The 24,148-nt window shown below is 42.3% G+C and overlaps 2 protein-coding genes across 3 annotated transcripts; both read right to left on the bottom strand.

Annotated features, from left to right (window-relative positions):
* Nucleotides 1–41: 41 nt before the first annotated feature.
* On the bottom strand, nucleotides 42–6,454 carry LOC133713873 (uncharacterized). Of its 2 annotated transcripts, none has more exons than XM_062139900.1 (7): nucleotides 5,950–6,454; nucleotides 5,534–5,733; nucleotides 3,733–4,347; nucleotides 2,917–3,067; nucleotides 2,229–2,405; nucleotides 966–1,135; nucleotides 42–769 (listed from the first exon to the last, which is right to left on the bottom strand). In XM_062139900.1, the coding sequence occupies exons 1-7, from the start codon at nucleotides 6,251–6,253 to the stop codon at nucleotides 668–670; spliced, it is 1,719 nt and encodes a 572-aa protein (XP_061995884.1). In that variant the 5' UTR covers nucleotides 6,254–6,454; the 3' UTR covers nucleotides 42–667. The 2 variants fall into 2 exon arrangements, with proteins under 2 accessions (XP_061995884.1, XP_061995885.1); XM_062139901.1 differs by having other exon boundaries at nucleotides 2,256–2,405; nucleotides 5,950–6,452.
* An 11,432-nt stretch (nucleotides 6,455–17,886) lies between these two features.
* On the bottom strand, nucleotides 17,887–19,227 carry LOC133716236 (uncharacterized). Its single transcript, XM_062142954.1, has 2 exons — nucleotides 19,126–19,227; nucleotides 17,887–18,993 (listed from the first exon to the last, which is right to left on the bottom strand). Exons 1-2 carry the CDS (start codon nucleotides 19,225–19,227, stop codon nucleotides 17,887–17,889), a joined length of 1,209 nt encoding a protein of 402 aa, XP_061998938.1.
* Nucleotides 19,228–24,148: the final 4,921 nt, after the last annotated feature.

Here is a 24,148-nt window from a genome sequence, read left to right as displayed (position 1 = left end):
TGCCAAGCAGTTCAATGAAAAATCACAAGCATGCTTGCTCCAACTCCAATCAAAACTCATCTTTCCTCCTTGACACTTGGGGCTGTGCAAGGAGCTCTTCTTTGTAATACTTTATTACATTGAAGGGAAAAAAATATATTCAGTACAGTGTTTTTCGTTATTACATAACTTTCTAGATAATGCAACATAATATACATTACAGTTGTTCTTTGTAATTCTTTATTACATTGAAAAAAAAAAATACAGTGTTTTTTGTTATTACATCTTTCTAGATAATGCAACATAATATACATTAACAGTTGTGTACATCAACACACAATACAAGATGAACGCCCATGTGGGAGAGAAAAAATTCACGATAGAAGATAACATTGCAGGATGGGGAAGAAAACCAGAGGGCTCCGCTTCAACAATAGCCCAGGAGTGCTTATAAAACCAGAAACCAGGGCTATTCTAAAAAGTAAAAACAGAGGGGAAAAAACATGAGCTGTGAATTTACTCATGTAACATCCTCGACCTCAATAGCAAATGAGCAGAAATGAGCATCCCTCATGAAACCCCGGGTGAGGGAAAAAGATAAAAAGGAGGTGTCTTCTAATCAAATACAAACGGTAAAGTAAACAGAGCACACTTATCCACATTAAAAGCTTTCTGCGTCCTCATCCCTTCAGCTGTTCCTTTCTACAAAAACTATATGTGAACTAGAAAGAAGCTGAAACCCGAAGTTATTTGGTTTTGAGGTATCCTGAGCTTTTGGATGGAGCTTTATCTGCAATATTTCAAATAATATTTAGAACTAAATCACTATATTCTGCAAGAGTAGAGTTGAGAATACGTGGTTGTTTTACTCCAGACATTTTACGATACTTCAGGATGCTTTGATCACAATCTCCCAAAGAGATAATGGGTATAATGTGAGTTTGAATAGGAAGAAAGAGAGAGAGAGAGAGAGTAATAGGACAAACCTCATACTGTTTGAGCAATGACGCGAACAACATTGCAACTCCTTCGGTTACAAATTTCTGCCCAACGCAGGCACGTATACCAGAGCCAAAGGGAAGAAATGCTGTACTTTTATTTGGATCATTCAAAGTGAAGGAGCTCTCTCCCTGATTCAGAGACTTCTGAGCAGCCCCTGAGAATAATTATTAACCATGTATTGTTACAAGTGGAGTACACTAATCTAGATCTTTTCCTGCTATGTTAAACTAACTTCATGCCATATTATATATGTATTACAACTCTTAATACGCATCCAAGTTCATCCAATACTTTTAAACCAAAAGCTAATCCACCATATCCGAGTAAATATACACACACGTGTGTGCGTGTGTGCAGATTCTCCTTCTAGAGAAGACATTGCTGAGGATGCTCCTATCATATAAGTATCTATATTTATATTTCTTTTTTGTAGTAGATAAATGATCCACTCATAAAGTTACACTGTTGATATGCATAATGACTTCTCAAAGATGCAAAGAAAATAATTATCCTACAAAAACAATCACTGACACAAAAATTAACCAGTTGTATACATTTGATCGCCCGCTGGCAATTCAGCACGATAGGTTTTTCTATGAACATTGTCAGATCAATAGATAACTAGATGGTGTATGTCAACTACATGATTGTTTTTAAGATGAAATCATCATAGAATAGAAATTTTGTTTGGGGTGCCACCCCTAGAAGTAAGTTTCTTGCTCAACGCTGAAAAAATTCATACTACTACTGCCATATGGATGGGCAAAGGCACAGTGGCTAGGAACATCTTATAATTAAGGAATTTGGGGGGGGGGGGGGGGGGGGGGTGTTTGACAGTGTTTCTTGTGGTGCTACATGATTGTTTAGAGAAGATCAATAGGTAACTGGATGGTGTATGTCAACTACATGATTGTTTTTAAGATGAAATCATCATAGAATAGAAATTTTGTTTGCGGTGCCACCCCTACAAGTAAGTTTCTTGCTCCACGCTGCAAAAATTCATACTACTACTGCCCTATGAGATGGGCAAAGGGCACAGTGGCTAGGAACAGCTTATGATTAAGGAGTAGGTTTTTTTTTTTTTTGGAGGGGGGGGGGGGGGGGGTTGGGGTTCTTTGACAGTGTTTCTTGTGGTTTTGCACACTACCCTTAAAATTAATTAATGCTTCTGGAACTACAGATTGCAGAGTAAGGAGATAGCAAACTAAATAAACTTAGTTGGCAGTGGAATAAGTAGGAAATGAAACCTGAAAATGATTTTCTTAGAAATATACCAGATCGCTCTCCAGCCTTCGACAAAAAGCGGTATGGATTGAAGTCACTAGCATCGCCTCCCAAAGTGGAATCATCCATCATTACCAGCTCTACAGGCACAACCAATCCTGCTCCAGCTGGTATGGTATGACCACTCTTAAGAGTAAAATCTTCAAGAGGAAAAACAAGAAAAATAATCAATTCCTAGAGAAGTAGAGCAGCAGTGAAATCAGTATTAAATGGGTATCACAGTGAGGTAACCAATAGCTAAAGATAAATTTCAAGGAGCATTAAGCTGAATACCATTCACAATTCACTGGATGCCTATCATATCCAAAATTCTAACAAAATTCAGTGCCATTTTGTCAGCTATTATTGTCATATTTAACAGCTCTATGGGTCATTTGAACACAGGTTATCGTAATTCAGTGCCTTCTACCCATGTATATGTATCTGCTTCTCGGTTTTACCTTTCCTAGATTGTCAGTTCTCATTCTAGAAAAGTTATTTGATTTCATGTTTTACCATGGGTTGATTCAGTAGACACCATCCGACTATAATTTCAGTTTGATCTAGATCTGAGCATATTTGGAAATTTGGGCATGATGCAAAGCACAGCACAGAAAGTGATATCCTGATAAAGAAAATTGACCGTCTAATAAGAACGTTGAGATATGGTACCATGTTTGAGAGAACATCTCTGTAGCAAAGACCCGGCTGACACAAGATGAGCAGATTCGTAAATAGTTGCCCGTAATAAGACCATCTTATCACCATTAATCTGGTCTTCTTTCATTGCATCTTTTCGTGCCATAGTTACCTCCGAGTAGATCTTCAGAAACATACAAAAAGAAATTTAGGTCTATCTAGCTAAATGCATAATATGACTCATTATATATTTCTCTACAAGCAACAAAAAGCATGATTAAAAATACCCAACCAGATAGCATCACTGTTCATGTGCATTGACCCTGATCGAATAATATGTAGAAACTAGATATCCCAAAATGTGACCAGAACTTTTGGTAAAAGAAATGAGAAAAGTTCAGTTCAGGCCCATTAGATTGTTGATCAACTTCACTCAAGCAGCTTAGCAAACGTAATTAAAATGCATTTCCCTATGCCAGTATAAGCGAAGACAATCTAAATTCATTTGTGATACAGGATTATAAAATATTATTATATAATTGCAGGGATCCAGCACACACCCATATAACACTAGGTCTAGTAAATGCTGACTGAAAGATGGTATATATATTTTCAGAAAATTGGTAGATAGTCGATATGAATCTTATTTTCATTCCTATTATGATAAAAAGTTGTTTTTTGCACAGTTGCTCAACATGATTCACTGGTATTGTGTGTGTGTGTGTGTAGGGCTTCTCCAGTAAGGACGTCCAATGTTTAGACAGAATGTATGCTAATAACAAGAAGATTAAGCACAATGTATAAAAATAAAGATCAAAATTCAAATGGGAGAGAGAGAGAGAGGGAGACCTTATCCTGTATTTGTGGATGCGTAGCAAGGTTCATCATAATGTTGTTAATCAAACTAGCTGTGCTGAGGCATCCGTGAAACATTATGCCCATAAGATTCCCATATGGTTCTTTGCTGCCATTAAAATGGCCATTAAGCTCCTCAAAGAATAGATTGTCTGCTATCCTAGCTTCAGAGCAAGATGGTCCACCACATGCAACCTCCTTTCCTAAGTTTCCAGTTTCCCAGGGGTATAGGTTGCAGCACTGTTGAACAATATCTTGCGTTAAGCATTTCAACTTTGTGCATACAGATTGATACTTCCAAAATCCACGCTTCCAAAAGGGAGTAACACAATAAGAAGCCCAAAAACCAGCATCCTTAGCAATCATCATAAGGAGCTCCTCGTAAACAGCTGCCTTAGACCAAGCTAGAAATGCATCTCCAAAGAGGGTGGCTCCTAATACGGTAAAAGCCATGTGTTGAGAAACTACTTTACTGTCAACACTATCTTTACCCATTACATTGTTTATCCTCTCCAAGACACAGTCCACAGCCTTGGTGGGGAACACATTTTTGTTCTCACGAAGTTTTCCATTTAATTCTGTTAATAATGTTTCCCTTCTCTTTTGCACCTGCAAATGAAGTATTATTCAGGGTAAGCATATTGAAATCACCACATAAATTAAGAATAATTGTAGAAGAAAAGAGACAACAGTGTGTAATGGTTTGGTTTCCTCCTTTGAAAAGCCATCATGACATATAGACAAATGCTTTGCACAGTAAATTAAGTTTTGGAGATATGAAACTGCCTAGTTGATGAAAAAGGTTGTAGATTAGTGCAAGTATAAATCACATAAGTGGTATACCAGAATAGTTCTAGCCTTAAGAGTGACAAACTCCAAAAGAAAAGTTAAGTTCTAGTTTAATGTTTCATAATTTCAGGATTGTCAATAATTAAGCCGTATGTTTACAAATTACAAAGCTTTGGAAGAACATAAGAAACATCCGCCACAAGTTGTGAAACTCTTTCGCTCTCAACCTAAGCGTCCAAGCCAAAACAAAATGCAAGACAAAGGACTCTAATAGTTATACTTAAAAACATATAAAACTCTGAGGACCAGTAGTACTTCAACTTTCAGTTAGACTAGTAAATCAGTTCATTCTGTGGTGGCTTTCCTTCCCTCTTCTTGTCAATATTAACATGTAGGACGAGCAGCCAAGATGGTCACAAAGCAGTTTTTAGTTTACTGACATCAAATTGTTTAAGAACAGAAAGAATAAAAGGTAGAAAGAGATAGAAACTACCAAGTTCACAAGGTAGTAATTCTAGGAATCACTGCTGCATAGAAATTGGAAGATATTCCACCATCACACCAAAGGTGCCTTGGAATCTCCAAGTCAACACATGTTTCACACACAAGCAGAAAGATCTCAAAAAGTTTTCACGATCAACTTATCTTTCAAATCATACAGAATATCCCATTATTCTTACATGAATCACTGGTCTAATGCACTTAAAATTTCTGAAAGACAGATAATGAATACACTGAAAATTACAACATAAAAAAACTTACGCGACAATAACCTAAGAATGATGCATTTTTGAATTGCATTTATAACATAATCAAGGAGAAAACCTTATTATACGGTGCTTAGTACTTGGATGAACTTGTTTATTACAATCTAAATCAGCATTACAGACAGTCATATTATTCTCAACCCCGATACTACATATAACTTTAAGTTATGCACACACAAACGAACATGCATTTTTTTCAACTACCCAAGAACAGAAGAAGTGGAAAAAGGAGCTGATACCTCGTCGAAAGAAGAAGCAAAGAGACTCGACCTTCCAAAGGCCAAATGGAATGCCCTCCCAGTCATAGGTAACTTATCTGCAGCCTTTAGTAGCATCTCCTTGATAAGAATTGGATCCTTTATTGACACTAATAGCCGAGTCGGTCCCAACCACAACTTCACAACAGAGCCATATTTCTTGTGCAAATCACCCAACACCTCTGAACACCAAAGAGTCAATGGTCAATGCTCTATGGACTTCACCAAATTCAAACTCACCGCATGAAAAATTCACAATCAAATTCAAAATAATAATAATAATAATATTTCCTACTTCTTAACTTGTTCAATTTCTGGAAGCCACAAAGACCTAGATAAAACCATGAAGCAAAGCTAATTACTCTAAAAAAGAAGCAATTGGCGGGAAAGGAACGGACCAGTAATATTTTGGCGGGAAAGGAGGTTGGAGTGGCCGTAGAAAGAGGGGCAAGGAGGCCCAGGGATGGGCTTGGCTTTGGCCCATAAGCGAAGCAGGTCGAAGAGCTTCCGGAGCAACAGAGCGGTGACGGCGATGAGAGAGATCCAGAGGAAGGCGTTGAATTCTCTGGCGGCCAAGTCTCTGAGAATAGAATCGTTGCTGCAGGCTTCGGATCTCGACTGGAACAGAATCGTTAAGAGCGTGTTTGATCCGCATGACGAAGAAGAAGAAGAAGAAGAAGAAGAGGAGGAGGAGGGTTTCATATCCCAGAATGGTAGTTCGGAGATTCTTTGTTTATGATACCCTACTTGGGTTAAACCTCAAGAGCAATTAGATACATCATCAATTATTGAGCAACTCCAACCACAGAGTCAAAAGCGAAAATGGCTCCCCCAATCAAAATCCACCGTCTCCAACAATAAGCAATATGAAGTCATCAACAATAAGCAATATGAAGTCATTTTGACTCGAAAGCCAAAAGTCTATCAAATTGGCTGAAGATTGCAGAACGATAGCCATATTGGCTTCGGTGGGAACAGATGTGGGCCCCAGCGTCCCACTTGCATGTGGGCTACCAACAGTTAAAAAAACAACGGCTTCAATTCACTTCTTTTAATGCAATTTAAAATGAAAGGTTCACATTAATTCATTCTAAAAATAAAAAAATAAATATATATCTACAATCTGACGGTGAAGAAAATGACATGGATTAAAATCAATGATTAATAATAAAGTTGCTATGTTTTAAACCCAAAAAAAACCTATAAAAATACAAGAAAATTTTCTAAAAAATCAGAAAAATGTTGCTTTATTGACACGTGGCACGAATATATAGATTCTCAGAAATAAATAAATAAAATTTAAAATTCAATTAATGATGATATAATATATAAAATAATTATGTATGATATATAAACTCATATTGTAGTTAAATAATTGTCTAAAATGATTAATTTATTAAATGACTTTAGCTTTTGACTAAATATGGTTGGAGATGCAAAATATGAATGAATAGTAATAACACTAGGGGAGTCAAATTTTGCAAATGACTTTGGCTTTTGATTCCATTGTTGGAGATGCTCTTAGAATGGAAGTTGACTTGCACAACACATGGTTCCAAAAAGAGATTCAAGCAATTGGGTTAAAATTAGTCTAAAGCATCTGCATCGATGATCACTTAACTATACTGATATATTCATATGAGAAAAATGCACGAACAGTGTCTGGATACTTTGCGGACTGTCAAAACGATACCTGAACTTTAAAACAAACCAGGACTTATATTTTCTTGTCAACGTAGTACCTATTTCAACTTTTCGTCACGGCACCGTCAAGTTGACCACGTGTCACGCACGTGAGGCCGAAAAAGAGAAGTAAATGATTGATATGCCCTCAAATTTCTTTTTTATGAATAAAATAATTAATTTAAATGAATTTCATAATTAATTCTTTAAAATGAATTTTATAATTAAGAGAAAGAAAAAATGCACGAACAGGTCTACAAGTCTGCCCACGCCTCCTCCTCCCCCGACTGCGACATCACCGTGGAGTTCGCCGCCGCGCTAGGTGGCAACACCAGCAGCAGCGTGCGCCCCGAAGAAGCGGGCAGAGCATTAGATCCAGGAAGAGACTCGCTACCTCATCAGCTTCCTCCGCGAGGTCGATGGCCTCTTCAACACCTCCAAGTCCAACAGAGAAAGCACGAAGACTTAGATTACAAAACAACCAAAACAATCACAGATGTATTAGATCGAAGTAACACAAAATTCCATTCCTCCTTTCAAATCGCCTCAACAACATCAATGCAGACCTGTTGTGAAATGGGCAATGAAGAAGAAGAACCAAGAAGACCTTGCAGAAACCCTGATTTTCATTTTCCGTCACCACTCACACCCACATCTCCACCAAAACTCGAACTCAAACTAAAAATCCATTAATATCAAGTTATTAACTACAACAAAAACACCAGCAAGTAATGATATAGACAATATCTTCGTGCTCCTCCTTCCTTGATCTCAAGTCTCGCTTTGAGTACCGTCGAAGTTTACAGAGAACCCAATCCAAATCCAAATCCCAATCCCAATCCCAAGTTCAATTTCGTCCTCCAAAATGAAGGACAGAGTCTTCTCGAAGCCTCGCTTGTTGAAAATCTGAAATTGGCGATGGAGTGCTCCGTCGATCCTTTCGTCGAGGTCAACTGCGTCGGCGCCGTGTGCCTGAAATAGAGGAGTACTGAGGTGTTGTTGCGGGACGAATCGGCGAGCGAAGTCGATCTTTTTAGAGAGAGTGGTTAATTGAGGGGAGAGGAAGAAGACGAGCGGTGGAGGGGTAAAAAAAAAATTAATTAAAAAAAAAGATAAATAGATCCTTTTTGTTAAAAATATTTAAAATGTTTTTACCAAAAAAAATAATAATTTTAAATCTCAGTCATATGGCAAATCAGTCTTTTTACCTTCATTTTGTACCTCACGTGCCTCACACGTGGTAAATTTAACGGTTCCATGACGGAAAATGGACAGAGGTACGACGCTGACAAAAAAAAAAAGAGTTCAAGTATCACATTGATAACTTTGTAAGTTCAGGTATCATCTTGACAGTCCCCTAAGTGTCCAAACACTGTTGGTGCATTTTTCCCTATTCATATATATTTCATATATAGGTTGATGTTACTCTAAGTTGTAAAATAAGATGTGTAGATCTGAAGCCTCATCAGCATTTTACATATGGATTGATGTAATCATCTACCTGATATTATACTTGTTTGGCTCCAAAAACCAGCCTGGGTGCAAACCGTCTCTTTTGAGTGCGCAGGCATGCCAGCACCGTGAGGTGTAGTTGTCAGGGCGTCCCTTGACCTGACTTCTGAATCAAACGTTGTGGACGAGGAGAGCACCAACCTCGTCACCAGGTTCTTTTCTCTACCTTACGGAAAAGGACTTCTTGCCTTACGGGTAAGGGCTTGTGGTGTGATCTCTTGCGTCACCGAGTCGATACTTAGTGTTGTAGACTAAGCAGAGCAATCACCGGGAAGTAGGAGAAAGCACGGGTTTGCTAAAGCGTGACTTTAGCTTCACTGGGTTGCGATGGCGTTACTCTTGCTTCGCTGGTTTCAACTAGGTTGAAGGTAGGTTGCTCCGGACAGATTTTGGATAATCGTTGAGATTGAATTGGAGAGTTTTTTTTTTTTTTTTTCCGTTGTCCCTGAAACCCAGTATTTATACCTTAGGGTTTCTACTGTTCCTTGCCATAGAATGATTATTGATTGAAGATTCATAATCGGTTTCTGCTACTTGATTCCTATAAGGGCTTGTTTTCCTTATGGATCTCGGAATTGATGAAGCTATAACCAAAACCCAAGCAGGCTTAATTTTGGGCCGCAGGTATCGGCCCGCTATGCTGAACCCCCTCAAGGGATCTTGCCAAAAATACTTTTGGGCTCAAACATTGCCCCCAGGCCTCGAGATCAGGCCCGCGAATATGTAACTGATCGAAGAGGACTTAAGCGACACGACTTATGACATGAACCGAGGCCATTAATGAGGGTTGCGTCTGCCCAACTGCTAAACGTCTTTTCGCCGCATCGTTTCCCTCACAAAATCTTCTATTTAAATCCTGCCGCAACCATCCGGATCTATCACTTCAGAAACTTTGTCAGTCTCTTTGCTAAACCCAGAACACTCTCTCTTTCCCATACTTCCCTTCTCAGAAACCTAGAAATGGCTCCTCAAAAGATAATCGTCATTGATCAGGAAGAGGAGATCAACGTAGAAGCCGCCCACGCTTGGGGAACCGACATAGGCGCACGATGCTTCGCTCAGACCACCATACAGAGGCCTCTATTAATCAGCTTCCCTAATTCTCAAGCCGGATCGGGTCCTACCCCATGAGATGTCATCTCGGAGGACGCCATGGCCCTGTACGGCCTGCCCATTCCAGTCCTCCGAAGGACTCCTGGCGATTTCGGAAGTTGGGGCCAACGCCAACAAAAAGCCAAAATAGGGTTTTGGCCCTCTGTGAGGGCGGAAGAACTCACTTGGTATCGCGAGGTTAGAGAAAGGGATCTGGCTCGCTGGGATGCTGTGGGCATCACCCACGCCTAGTGGCGGCAATCGCTCGCCTTTAACCGCCATCCTTTGCTTCTGGAACACCTCTAGAAACACTTTCGACTTCAGATTTGGCCAGATGAGCATAACGTTACTGGACATTCTTGCCATCACGGGGCTACCCATTGACTACGAGCCTTATGTGCACGGCCAATTCGACGTCGTCGAATTCCCTTTGCAATGGTTCAAACCGACCGTAGCATCCACAGCCGCTCTTATCCTCAATGACGATCCCATTATTGCAAAGAGCACAACGCGACTGGCGGCATTGCTTTCTTGGAGTACTGGCTTTGCAAGTACATTTTCTGCACCTCTTCCAACAAGCCCACTGGTCCTTGGGCCTCTCTGGCTACTGCCCTCTACAACGGCCGCCGCATCGGCCTTGGGCAACCCGTATTGGGCTCGCTATACCGCGCCCTCTACCAGGCCACTATGCACCCTTTTGAGGTCAACATTTCTGACCCTTTATGGATCCTAGACTTCTGGCTACAAGTCTACTTCCCTCACTTCTACCGCTCAGACATCCTGAAATTCCCACCGGTCGACGTGCTTCTAGGTCAATGGCACTGCCTGGAAGAAAGGTACATCTCCCCTCCATACTTTGAGTTCTTCTCATACTTGTACCTCCTAGAGGAGATACCAGATTCGGACCTGGTTCTTAGCAGAAGATTCCCTCCTCCCCTCGAACAAGGATTCCTGCCCGGTGATCCGGACTATAGCGACCGCGTGGTTGGCTTTCCGCCGCGCCATCTCTTGCTCAGACATCAGGCTCGCAGCTGATGACATCAGTTATGAGCTCTATGCCCCCAACCACTTGGGTTAGCCCAAATGGTCCCTTTTCTGTTTTACGACGCCTGGAACTACAACACCTCCTGGCAAAGAATAGGTCTTACCACTGGGCCTCCTCCAGCCCAAAGCATGCTCACCTTGGTCAATCTCCCCACTTGGGCTGATGAAATTCATCGCATCGACGGAGTTGCCGAGGACTACGATCGATGGTAGGCCAAGGTTTCTGTTAACTGCTGGGATCTACCGGACGATGAGCTCTTCATGATACTCTTCCGCCACCTGAACTACCTTCATGAGACCGACTCTGAAGTGCTCGCTCGCTTTTCTGTCCAAGGAGCACAACCAACGCGACCTGTGCAAGCTCCGCGACCCGCGCGAGTTCCGCCTCCTGCTTAAGCTGGAATTATAATCCGCGAACCAACAAAAGAGGTAAATTCTTTCCTCCGCGAACAAATTTCATCCCTCTCGCTTTTGTTTCAGCGAACGAGTCTCAAGGCCAGGGGTGCGCCGCCATCAGGTGGTCAACCGGCCGGTTCTTCCTCCGCGGCCATGGGTCAGGCCGCGAAGCAAAAAGCTGTGGCATTGGAGCCCGATGTCGCAGACTCTTCAGACGATGATGATCCAGGGGAGGTAAGAAACCTTGCATGATTTGTCTTTTTGGTTTTGACACCCTCTTTTGGTCTCAAACTTGACTTTTCAACCTTCGTCAGGTCGCCGCTGCTCTGGTCTGCAAACGCATTCGTTCTGACCCTCTAAGCGACGCCTGGGAAGATGATGAACCAATCGCCTATTGAATGGTACGTTCGCGATTCAAATAAGTAATGAGGTCATTGTTTTGTTTCACATTTCGCCTTATAACAAAACGTTCCTCATTTACAGGTTCGTCATAGGGCTACAAGCCCTTCCAGGCAGAGTGGGGAAGGCCCTTCTACCGGAGGGGAAGCGGCCTCTTCACAGGCCCAAGCACCCTCAAGCCCAATCATCCCTCAACCTCAAACTCTTGCTGCAGACCAGCCACCGCCATCCCCAGTGGCGGTTCAGATATCAGATGATAGTTCCCCTGAAGCCGAGGAAAGAATGCCTCCTCCTGACGCTCTCAGCGATGATCAACCGGGGACTGGCATTCTGGAGCAAGTAGTGGCTGACTCCGGACCTGATGTTGTTATGGGTGATCAAGAACAGGTGGTGACGGACACGCCAGTCCTTCCGGTAGTGGCTCAGGATGCTCCCGTCACTGCTCATGAGCAACCTGCCAATGAGGTACCCCTCCATCTCAAATTTGCCTCTTGTTTCAATTTGTTTAATCTTGGTTCTCCTGACATTTGACCTTCCTTCCCAGGGCCAGAGCCCTGTCCGGACTGAGGAGGTGGTAATAACTGCTGAGGAAACCGCTGGCGAAGGTCACATTGATCCAAACTTGGTAGATGGAGCCAATAGCGATCCTCCCCCCATGCCCCCCCAAGCCCATGAAGCAGCAGCATAAGTGGGTTCCCAATCGGTACCTGAAGTGATAAGTCCTGTCGTGGGGCCTCTCGAGGCCCCGGTCATTGTTGCTCCTGTTCAGCCGCAACCTCCTTCTAGCAAACCTTCCAGATTAGAGCGCCTAGCTCACGCCCTTGAAAGTAACCCCTCCTGGAGTCGTGGAAGATGCTAAAGAAGGTTTCCGCTGGCTTCTGGGTCCATACCTATTGGTGCCTGGTGCACTTACGAGGGCTTTGGAATATCTCAGAGTGTTTCACCGCGAAGCTGCCATTTCTGATGCTCAGTTAAGTGCCATAGACAAACTGCTGGGTGACCTCCCTGAGTGGTGCGAGCGCAAAACGGCTGCTGAAGCATGAGCCAGACAAGCCCAAACACAACATCAGGCCCTCGCTCAACAGATGGACGCTTTGCGAGACTCTCTGGGTGATCGGGCCTCTTATCTCAGAGATATGGAGCTTGAGGAGAGACACCTTAAGTCCGAGATCCGGGATCTTCAAGCCCAATTGGCTACTGTGAGGGCGAGGATCGCTCACGAAGAAGGCCAACTAGAACAACCCCTGGTCGCCTCCGAGGTGCTGTCTCAAAATTTGGCTCAGGCCCGCAGAGTGGCCCAACAAGCCGAACATGCCGCCATTCAAGCTGGCTACCATCTGAAAGATCATCTTCTTCGCCTGTCCTACGCGGCCCAGGAGCTTTAGGCCTCTAGCATTAGGCCCATTATTTTTGTATTATGGATACTATTAGCCCGGTAAAAATATTATTTATTTATTCTAGTCCACTTATTGGCCCAGAAATGCTTTTGTCTTCGTAGCCATCAATCTCTTTAATTTTGCCTTAATTAGGTATTAAAGCGATTCATAATAGATAATCTTAAAACTGAGCGGTTACCTCCTTGAAGACCGTTTCGTTTCCTACGCGTCTTCAATTCTCCTTTATTTCTGAGATTTGGCATTTAATCTTATTGATGGCGTTGATCACCACTTTCAACTATCCATCCAAGGGCTGAGGCCACTCGGATTGGCCCTATATATACCTGTACTTTGGAGATGAGAAGATCAAAACCATGGCTTACCCAGAAATGACTTTGCAAGCTTTACTCCTCTTCCTTCTTTTCCAAAAATCCTCTCCCCACGATCTCGCCTTTAGCCTCTAGATCTTAGGCCTTATGGCGAAATCTCAAGCCTGAGATAGGCCTTATGGCTTAATCTCAGGCAACCTCGTGTCTTTGGTTTTTGAAAGCCTGGATGGAACATCCTAGGCTTCGGGATACGTTGAAGAACACGAGGAGCTCCTAGCTAGGGAAATCCACCACGGAAGGTTCATCCTCTTGGGGTTCCCTCGCGTGGAGCCTGCCAGAGGAATGTGGAAGACCACCTAAGGTCAACCGCTCTTCTTCAGCGCCCCACCTTCTGGGCTTAATGGACCGAACTTTCGTTTTTTCCTCGAGATGAACGGGGCAACTTGGCTTCGCTCACGTCTGATCTCCATCTTTAATGAGGCCTTTGGCCTGAAGGATGGACAATTGGAAGGATTAGGATGAACTTGAGCGCTTCCCTTCCCATCCTTCGAGTACAAATGATAGCAGCTGCCAAGGTTCAAGAGACAAGGGTGAAGAGATCAAAGCCGATTGACGAGTCCCTCTTGAAAGAAGATCCAGAAGATTTGAAAGTTTACATTTTAGCCTCTTTTGGCCTTGTAATCTTGCAAATATAACTTTGCGAATATACTGTATTTCTTTTGGCCGCAAAGCCACTTTATGAATACAATGATCTTTCAATCTTCTAATGTATATTATAAAGCCTCTGGTATTGGCCTTGCTATATAAAAATCGATTGTCAAAAAATGAAAAAATTTGCCCAAAAGGTCAAAAGGCTGCAAAAACAAAGCCCAAAAGTATATATAGAGTATTGCCCCTAGTCTTGCTAGGCGAAGCGAGTACATTAGAGTGGGGCCACAAAGTAGGCCTTGACGAAGATGAGAACGCGAGCGAAGAAAGACTATGTGTGCCCCCATGCCCCTCGAGATGGAGTAGTGGGCGGGTCTTCAAACTCCCAAACACTTGGGTAATATTTCTTCAGAAAGTGACCATTGATAAGGTTCCTGTGGATATCGCCGGCCAAATCTTTCAGGTGGAATGCCCCCTTTTCAAGAACTTTGTGAATAACAAAGGGTCCTTCCCACCGTGCTGTCCATTTGCCGCGGCCGTCCAACTTTTCTCTAAGCGGCAAAACCGCCTTCCAGACAAGCTCGCCCTCCTTGTAGCTGCGGCCGCTCGTCCGCTTATCATAGGCGCGAGTGACGCGCTGCTTTTTCATCACTACACTATCCAAAGCCGCCAAACGTTTTTCTCTAAGATCTTCATGCTCTTGCCATATGGTGTAACGTTCCGAACCTGAATTCACCGGTTTACTAGTCATTTTGACGGTAAACGATCTTTACTTTCACTTTTATTGTCATATCAGTACTTTTAGTGGCCCTAAAAGTTGGCTTTTTGTTCGGGTCAAAATTTGAGAATATTTTCTTCATGAAAGTCGTAGAGGACGTTAAACCGAGCGCGTGCATATATGGTACGTAAAAATCGGAGTTTGTATGCCAAAGATATGAGCGAAATACCAAAGTTACTGTTCATGGTAGATAGTATAAATTTGAAAAAGTTACTGTGGCCGGTAAGTTTCCATTTCTTCTTCTCTCTTCTTCCTCCCGCGTTTTCTCTCTCTCCTCGGCGCTCTCTCTCTTCCGGCCACCTGGTGGCGCAAGGCTAGTACTATTGGACTCGTCTCCTCCTTCTCTCGGTGCTGGCTGTGGTTGCTCACGGCGGCTTGGCCGGAAAACGACGCATCGAGCCTTGAAAGTTTACTGTAGCAGTTTGAGTCAACGCTGGTTTCTCCGGAATCCGGCCACCTCCGGCCAAGTTTCTTGATTATCTGGAAGCGCATGAAGACGTAGATGATGCTCCCCAAGTATTTTGCAGCGATTTGACGCGAGAAGGAAAAATCAAAGGTTTAAAATTCTGGGTCACTATTCACAAATCGGGTTCAAACTTCTCCTTAATTGTTGAGGTACTTCTACTCATTTTCTGACTTTGTCTCAGTTGAGAAAGTTGTTGGGTCTGTTGAGTAGGTGCTGCTACCAAAGTTTGGTGGCCATCGGAGCTGGTGGCGGTGGCGGTGGCGCCGCCACTGCTGTGGGCGGCGGCTGCAGCGTGTAGGGCAGTGTTTTGATTCTAGTTTTTAGCCCATTAAATCCTATAAATGTTGTAGAACTTGTATGTGAAGTTTGGTGAATTTTGGAGGAGTTTGGAATTGTTTGTGATTTTCCGAAGTTCAGAGTTTTGTGATTGAATTGTGGGAAATCCGGCCGTCAGATTTCCCTCGTTTTCGTTGTGGAATATGTAAATCGAGGAATTGGTGTTATGGGTGTGATTTGGGTTGAATCTGAGAAGTAATGGAGATAGGGATCTTCGGGTTTCATTTAGGTCCGTAATTATTTATTCGAATTGTCGTTTATGGAAGTGTACTTGTGTACATGACGATATATCGAGCTATCGCTTGACGAAGGAACTCGTTTGCGTGGTCGCCAACAAGTACTGTGAGTGGACGTTTGATTTCGAATATTGATGCATGCATTTATTTCTCTAAAGTAATGCTTTATTTAATTATCATCTTTTATATTTTGAGCATATGATGATTTGATATCGGTAGTGATTTTGGTTTTCGGATTATGAAGTGATTTCGGATTTGATTGGGTTTTGAGATTTATGAAATATTATAAAGTGATTTCGGGATTGAATTGTTTCGGATTTTAAATGAAATTTTTGTCGAGGAAACGATTGATCTAATTATTCTTTTAGCGTGTGGGACACGCTGTTGATTTATGTGACTTTCTACGAGAATTTCCGGGTACGGTTGGGAATCGTACCCATATTTTCTTTATTCGCGGGACTTATGGGGAAGCCTTATAGATTTACTGGATTTGAATGATTTTTACCCACCATACTAGGGTCGATATATTTTATTGCTAGCTAGCCTATTAGTACTCCTCCTTGCTTTCTATGTGTTCGTGGGTGAGTAGAGCAGAGCATGGGATGCTCCAGAGTGTGGGACACTCCGACCCGAGCCTGGGAGGCTCCCTTCTTTCGTATGGTGATACTTCTTCCCCTTATCGTTGCTTGACTAGCGGCGCTAGTCTGATTTTTCACTGTAGCCAGTGGGGCTGGTCTTATCTTCTTGAGAAACGAGATTTCGGTTTTACGATATATTTTTCGAATGTTGTGACTAGTGAGGCTAGTCGGTTTATCGTTTTAAAATTCTTGGATTTAAAGCTAAATGTGTTTTCTTATTGTTGCATGCATCAGATTTTTAAGAGAATAAATGTGGGAAAGTATGAAATCCTTTTTCTTTTAAATTGTTTATTTTTGTCCACTCACGCTAACGTTTTTCGTCTACTTTCCCCTGGGCCTTTCGGTTTCAAATGCCCAGTTTGCAAGCGTTATTAGTTGAGGTCGGGCGTACATGGTTCGAGGCATAGTTGACGAATAGCTTCCGCACTTCTTTGTTTGGCTCTGATCTATTGTGGATTAATGTTTTGGGTAGTCCACTTTAGGGGTGACTCGGCCAATTCTTGGTAGGGTCATCTGTAAGGTGGACCCCGCAGGGCCACCTTGGATTTCAGGGTGAAATCTGGGGCGGGTCCTGTCATATGGCCTGGACATAATCCTCGCCAATCAAATGGTCTTGTTCTTGCACTCGCAAAGAGTGAACATTGATTTCCAAGGGCAACACCGCATCATGGCCAAACATGAGAGCGTAGGGCGTCGTGGCGGTGGGGCTACGCTTGGAGGTACGATATGCCCACAAAGTCTCGTACAATGTTTCATGTCACTGACGAGGATTTTCCGCAAGCATCTTCTTCCGGAGAGTGATGACGATTTTGTTGCTGGCCTCCACTTGGCCATTAGATTGAGCATAATAGGGAGTTGAGTGAATGAATTGTATGCCCAAGTCATTGACGAGCTTTTCGACTTCACCACCCATGAATGCTGCCCCCCTGTCAGACACCAGGATTTCTGGGATACCAAACCTGCAAATAATGTGCTAAAAGATAAAATGCCAGATCGTGGTGCCAGAAGCCTCTTTTAAAGGCTCCGCCTCGACCCACTTGGTAAAGAAATCCGTGGCGACGATAATAAACTTATGTTGGAGTGAGGAATGGGGGTGAATCATGCCAATCAAGTCAAGTGCCCAGCCTCGCGCAGGCCAGGGCTTAATGATAAGCTGCATAGGAATATTGGGAAGATACTGGACTGGCCCATGGGCCTGGCAATCCTGGCAACCTTTCGCGAACGTGATACAGTCCTTCAGGATACTTGGCCAGTAATAACCATAGACACACCTGAAGTCGATGCCATCCTCTCCGCGCCTCCGTAATTCGTCATTCCTGAGAAAATAATTGAGCCCGAGGAAACGGATCTTCTTGTCTACGGACTGATTTGGATGTTTGAGGTATGCTATCAATGGGACACGCTAGTCCACATCGATAGGATCCAAAGCAGCCACAGTGGGCTCGTCTGGTGGGTCAGGCCTGGTAAGCCACGATGGTAAAGTGCGTCGCTCTACCTTCAAAATCCGCTCGCGAACCCCATACTTTAAAGTTATGCCGGTAGCCAATTGGGCTAACTCGTTAGCGGCAAAATTACGCTCGCGAGGAATGTGCTCCAGGTCCAAGTCATCAAATTGGGCCAGCAGTGTAAGGGCGCGATCCCTGTATGGGACGAGTAAAAAACTAGTACACCTGAACTTTTCACGAAGCTGGTTGATGACCAATAGAGAATCGCCGAGGACCTGCACATCTCGGATTCCTAATTCCAGTAACACTTCTAGGCCGATAATGAGGGCCTCGTATTCAGCTTGGTTATTGGTGCATCCGAATTTGAGCTGGAAAGAGTATGAAAAACGGTCTCCAGCTGGATTTTCCAGAACTACGCCAGCCATGGCCATTGTTTCCTTTCTAGAGCCGTCAAAGTATAGTATCCAGGGCTGAAGTGAAACCGTGGCCTGATATAGCTCATCGTACTCAGGCAAACAGGCCAAGTCAGGGCGATCTAACGTTTTAGTTGCGACCTCCAAATCGCGAACTGCTGGGACTTCGAACATGGGGTGATGTGCCAGGAAGTTTGCGATGGCTTGGCCCTTAACTGCTTTTTGTGGAACATACTGTAGGGAAAATCCTGACAGAGCCAGGACCCACTTGCCAATACGGCCTCTGAGAATAGGCCGCGAAAGCATGTATTTGACCAAATCCGTCTGAGCTATAATGCACGTGGTAAAGGATAACATGTAGTGTCGCAGCTTACATGCTGAAAAGTATAGCGTCAGACAGAGCTTCTCCATTGGTGAGTACCTTGTTTTGCAATCTGTCAATGTTCTGGTGAGGTAGAAGATAACATGTTCAATACCTTCTTCATCGTCTTGTGCGAGCAGGCTCCCAATGGAAGCCTCAGCCACGGAGATGTAAAGTTTTAGTGGGAAACCAGGTTTGGGAGGAACGAGCACTGGTGGACTCGCGAGATAGGCCTTGATCGTGTCGAAGGCCTCTTGATGCTTGGGCTCCCAAACAAACTCATTATGCCCCTGCAGTTTCAATGATGGAGAGAAAGGCTGAATTTTACCGGCTGAGTTGGAGATGAACCGCCGCAGGAAGTTGATCTTACCCAATAGCCTCTGCAATTCCTTCTTCGTTCACGGGGGAGATGCGTTGATGACCGCATTCGCTTTATCTTCAAGCACTTCAATACCCCTTTGGTGAACAATAAAACCCAAGAAGTCGCCAGCTTGGACCCCGAACACACATTTTGCTGGGTTCATCTTCAATCTGTGCAGGCGCATGCATTCAAAGACCTTTTTTAGGTCAATGATGCACTCCAAAAACCAATCTGGGTGCAAACCGTCTCTTTTGAGTGCGCAGGCGTGCTAGCAAGCCCAACACCGTGAGGTGCAGTCGTCGGGGCGTCCCTTGACCTGACTTCTGAATCAAACCCTGTGGACGAGGAGAGCACCAACCTCGTCACCAGGTTCTTTTCTCTGTCTTTCGGAAAATGACTTCTTGCCTTACGGGTAAGGGCTTGTGGTGTGATCCCTTGCGTCGCTGAGTCGATACTTAGTGTTGTAGACTAAGCAGAGCAATCACCGGGAAGTAGGAGAAAGCACAGGTTTGCTAAAGCATGACTTTAGCTTCGTTGGGTTGCGAGGGCATTACCCTTGCTTCGCTGGTTTCAACTAGGTTGAAGGTAGGTTGCTCCGGAGAGACTTTGGATAATCATTGAGATTGACTGGAAAGTTTTCTTTTTTTTTCGTTGTCCCTGAAACCCAGTATTTATACCTTAGGGTTTCGACTGTTCCTTGCCATAGAAGGATTATTGATTGAAGATTCATAATCGGTTTCTGCTACTTGATTCCTATAAGGGCTCGTTTTCCTTATAGATCTTGGAATGGGCGAAGCTATAACCCAAACCCAAGCAGACTTAATTTTGGGCCGCAGGTATCGGCCCGCTATGCTGAACCCCCTCAAGGGATCTTGCCAAAAATACTTTTGGGCTCAAACAATACTATACACTTAACTATCGATTCTTCTAAAGTTAATCTTTTAAAATTAGCATAGCGACACCTATTCTCTCTTCTAAAGATGCAACCCCTTATAAACAGTGACCATCCTTATAAATAGTGTTTTGCCAATTTTGCCCTTATGTGTTTAAATGAATTGCACAGCCCACCTATATGATTTACATGGCACCGTGTTGTTTCGTCATGTCTTCTTCTCTTTTCTCCACCGAACTACCACTAGGGTGAGAAAGGTTAAGGTGTGTGATTTTGTCAAGACCTCAGCTCTGTTTTGCCCAAATGACTGAAATTCTACACTGAGAGAAAGAGGGAGAGCGAAGAATCAAATCGAAACCTACGTCAAGCGAGTAGAAGAAAGAAGAACAAGAATAAAGGAGCTTAAAATTCTTCGCTGATTGATAAGGTTGGTAATTCAATTTCATTTGTTTCCCATAATTAGAAGAGCTGGAGTCATCTAATTCGTAATATATGAAATTGCATGATTGACAGGGGAAGAAGGTAGATAACTCAAAGAAAAGGAAGAGGGGGAAAGGAAGCAGTCACAGTTTCGTTTTGAACGCACAAAACAATAGGTATTTATTTATTTTATTTTATTTTTCCAGATTCGCAACTCAATTTGTGTGTGGGTATTTGTAATTTTTTTTTCCTTTGAGTTTTTGGGTTTGCTGTGTTTGCATGGTTTTTAGGATCATTGATTGTATGATCTTAATGTATGAGCATTGGGAGAGATGATACCAAGGCTTTTTCTACACTTCATAGCCTGGTGTTATGGGTTTCTGTTTTGTTATAACACATTGAAAGAGGTTTTGTTTCTAGACTTGGTATTGAATGTCATTTTGGCCATCGACGTGGGTAATTGTTCCTTTTGGGTACTTGTTAATGCATTGACCAAAAAAAAAAAAGGGTAATTGTTAATGGGTATGGGTATGGATATGGGTATGGGTAATTACAAAATACCCATATAAAAATGGGTTGGGTATGGGTAATACCCGTGGGTACCCAAGTTTTACCCAAATACCCAAAATTTTGGTTTTTGAAAATTAAGGGAAAATTTCATGAATAGTACATGAATTATGGTCCATTCTAACCTTTCGTGAATTAACTTTTGTTAAAATCAAAACGGTACATCACTTTCAAAATTTCGATCTAATTTTGGTACATGCCGTCAATAACACAGGGATAATTTATTATTTTCACTATTTTTTCTCTCTGTCTCTCTATGGGAACTTCTTCCTTCCTCTTCCTTGTCGTTAATCTTCCCACTTCTCTGTCATCTGCTCACTTATATGGAGAAATTAAGAAGATGATAATTATCTTCTCAAATCTCAGTGAGTTGAGCTATATGATAAAAAAAAAAAAAAAAATTAGGCATAGATTAATACTTTTTCTCTCATTTCACTCACCTATAACATGAACTTTTTTTTTTGGGTGGCCTGACAACGAAATGAATTTGAACTGTATGACCAAAATCCAGTAAACCATTAAAAAAAAAAAATTCAAACAATGATGTCTCCAAGAATGGATTTGGTTATTTCCAAATCCTTTCTCACCTTATGCATCAGGGATGAATCTTGGCAATTTTTTTTAGTCAAGTAATTTTGGTTTTGGAGAATAGGTGATGACAATTTGAGACTCGATCTTAATTGGTCATGGGTTCAATAAAGACATTCATACTCAAATTCTCGGCGGACCCAATTGAATGGAGCTGGAATGCAAGATCTAAGGTGCTACAGTGTCCTCTCTCTCTCTCTCTCTCTCACACACACACACACACACACACACAAAATCCCAAATACCTCTTATGATGGTAGTGCAGGTGGTCTCTGATTGCAAAGCAACTACCAGGAAGAACAGATAATGATGTGAAGAACTACTGGAATACCAAGCTGAAAAATAAATTTTCCAAGATAGGAATTGACCCTCTAACCCACAAACCCATCTCCCAGGTCGATGATGAACAACTTCATCTTCCCACAAAATCCAGATTAAAGAAAACACTCACCCCAGAACCAAAACAACATCAATTTCACAAGGTACGATTTGGGTACCTTTTTCTTCTTCTCTGCTTCATCTTCCCACAAAAACCCGATTCAAGAAAGCACGGAAAGGTAGAGAGAAATAAATTAAGAAACATAACCCAATTTCTAACCCACATGAGCCAATCCCTCCAAGACCCGAACCAGTGCGTTACAAAACTGGACTAAATCCACCGGCTTCGCCTCTTATCTCCAAGGCGTCACCTGTCGTCCTTAACATCTGGCAGAACAGACCCGTTGTCTCTGGAATAGGTCCACCACAGCAACCCAGAAGCCCGTCAAAGCCGCCATCGTCCCCACCACCTCCAGTACCATCCACAACATTGTCCACCACGCCGTCGACATCCCCGCTTGCCGCAACCTTAAAACGGCGAAGATCCAAATCAGGTAGCACAATTGGGTTTACTCTTCGATTTAGGGTCTCGAAGTGATGGTAATCGATGTGGGAGATGATCCTCTAATATATATATTTTTTATCAATCCGTGAAGAGACGAATTTACCCTTACAAATTTGACCAAAATCACATTGACTAACAGAAAAGGTAACAGCATGTACACAAATTAAGTAGAAATTTGAACTTGATGTACCGTTTTGATTTTAACAAAACTTGATTCACGAAATGTTAGAATGGGCGATACTTCATGTACTCTTCTTGAAATTTTCCCGAAAATTAAAGCCGGGATTCAATTTAGGGTTGTGCCTTCTCAACCCTATCTCTTCGCTCTCCATTCTTCAGTCTCAACCTCGCCGGAGATCGGATTCTCCGGCATAAACCGGCTAAAATCCAATCCTCGGTCTCTAGTTTGCGCTGCGAGCAAGACTGAACTGTATGACTCATCTCCCTCTACTGAGCAGGCTCGGGTGTGTTCAATTTTGCTTTTTGCTTCGTCTGTATTGATTGAATTAGCAGTATGTTTATGATTTCTAATTGGGATTTTGATTCTGTATAATAGTTTATGTTCTGAAATGTTCATCTTTAGCTGCTTGTTAAAAAATTGATATTTGCTTCTGCTCCAATGGGTTTGTTCTCAATGAGTTGCTTTGCTCTGTTTGGCTTTTGATGGAATAGAGTTTGATTCTGTGTTAATTTTTGCAAAGGGATTCTAGGTTTTGTTAACTTGAATTTGAATGAGATATTCTAGTAGAAGAAGTAGAAGGGTACTGATCATCCAATTCCTTTTGGTTTTCTTATCCAATTCCTTCAATGAAAATGCTATAATTTTGAAAATAAAGGTAACTGAACATCCAAAACAATAAAGCAAAGTTAGCTACTGTAACTACCTGTTAAGTGAATTAAACTTTGTAATTATTTTTTATGTTCTGGTTTTGTTCTGGTTACCTGACATTCTTACTTATGATGGAAGCATCGGCCATAATTGTGATTTGATGGTACTGATGCTAGGAATAGTTTGTACACAAATTTAACAAGTAGAGCTAGTTAGTGAATGAGGGTCTTGGCATGTTGGGGGTCGTTGTTACGAAAGCTACAGTGAATATCATAAGGTTGTTCAAGCAATGACTCAGATCATACCTGGGTTACAAGGAGATATAGCACCTAACTCTAGAAAGGGTGTTCCCTTTGTAGCAGCTGGAAAGTAAGAAACAAATTATTGTACTTGTTTGCTTGTACGTGTTACCTAACATTCTTTAGCATTTCAGAAGCTCAGTTCATAGTAAAAAGTAGCATTACAGGCCTGCTGCTACATTTAATCCAATGAGATAATTCCTCATAATCCAATGAGATAATTCCTCATAATTATAATTAGAGAGTTTTTGTTGTATAGTATTTGTGACCCTCGATCAGCCTTATCCATTTCTGATTTTCTCCATCTGATGTGAGAGATTGAGGTTTGCGTACATATTCTTCTGCTTAATTGATAAGTGTTTGAAACCAACCTCAACTCATTGATTCCAATTGTGGTCAGTCAGCCAACTTGAGCTATTGACATGGACTTATTCTGTTTTACATTCACCTTTTGACTATATATAGAAGCCATCTTGGCTATATCTACATTATTGATACGTTTTTTTTTTTGGGATAAAGATGATTGATACATCTGTCATAGTGTCATAGTTACAGACTGGCTTTGTGCATGATGTTGTAATTGCTATGAACCTTTGTGTATCTAAC

This window comes from Rosa rugosa, chromosome 6 (assembly GCF_958449725.1).
Source record: "Rosa rugosa chromosome 6, drRosRugo1.1, whole genome shotgun sequence".
Taxonomy (NCBI): Eukaryota; Viridiplantae; Streptophyta; class Magnoliopsida; order Rosales; family Rosaceae; genus Rosa; species Rosa rugosa.
The sequence above is the reverse complement of the archived record's forward strand: the minus strand, read 5'-3'. Positions and strand labels throughout refer to the sequence as shown.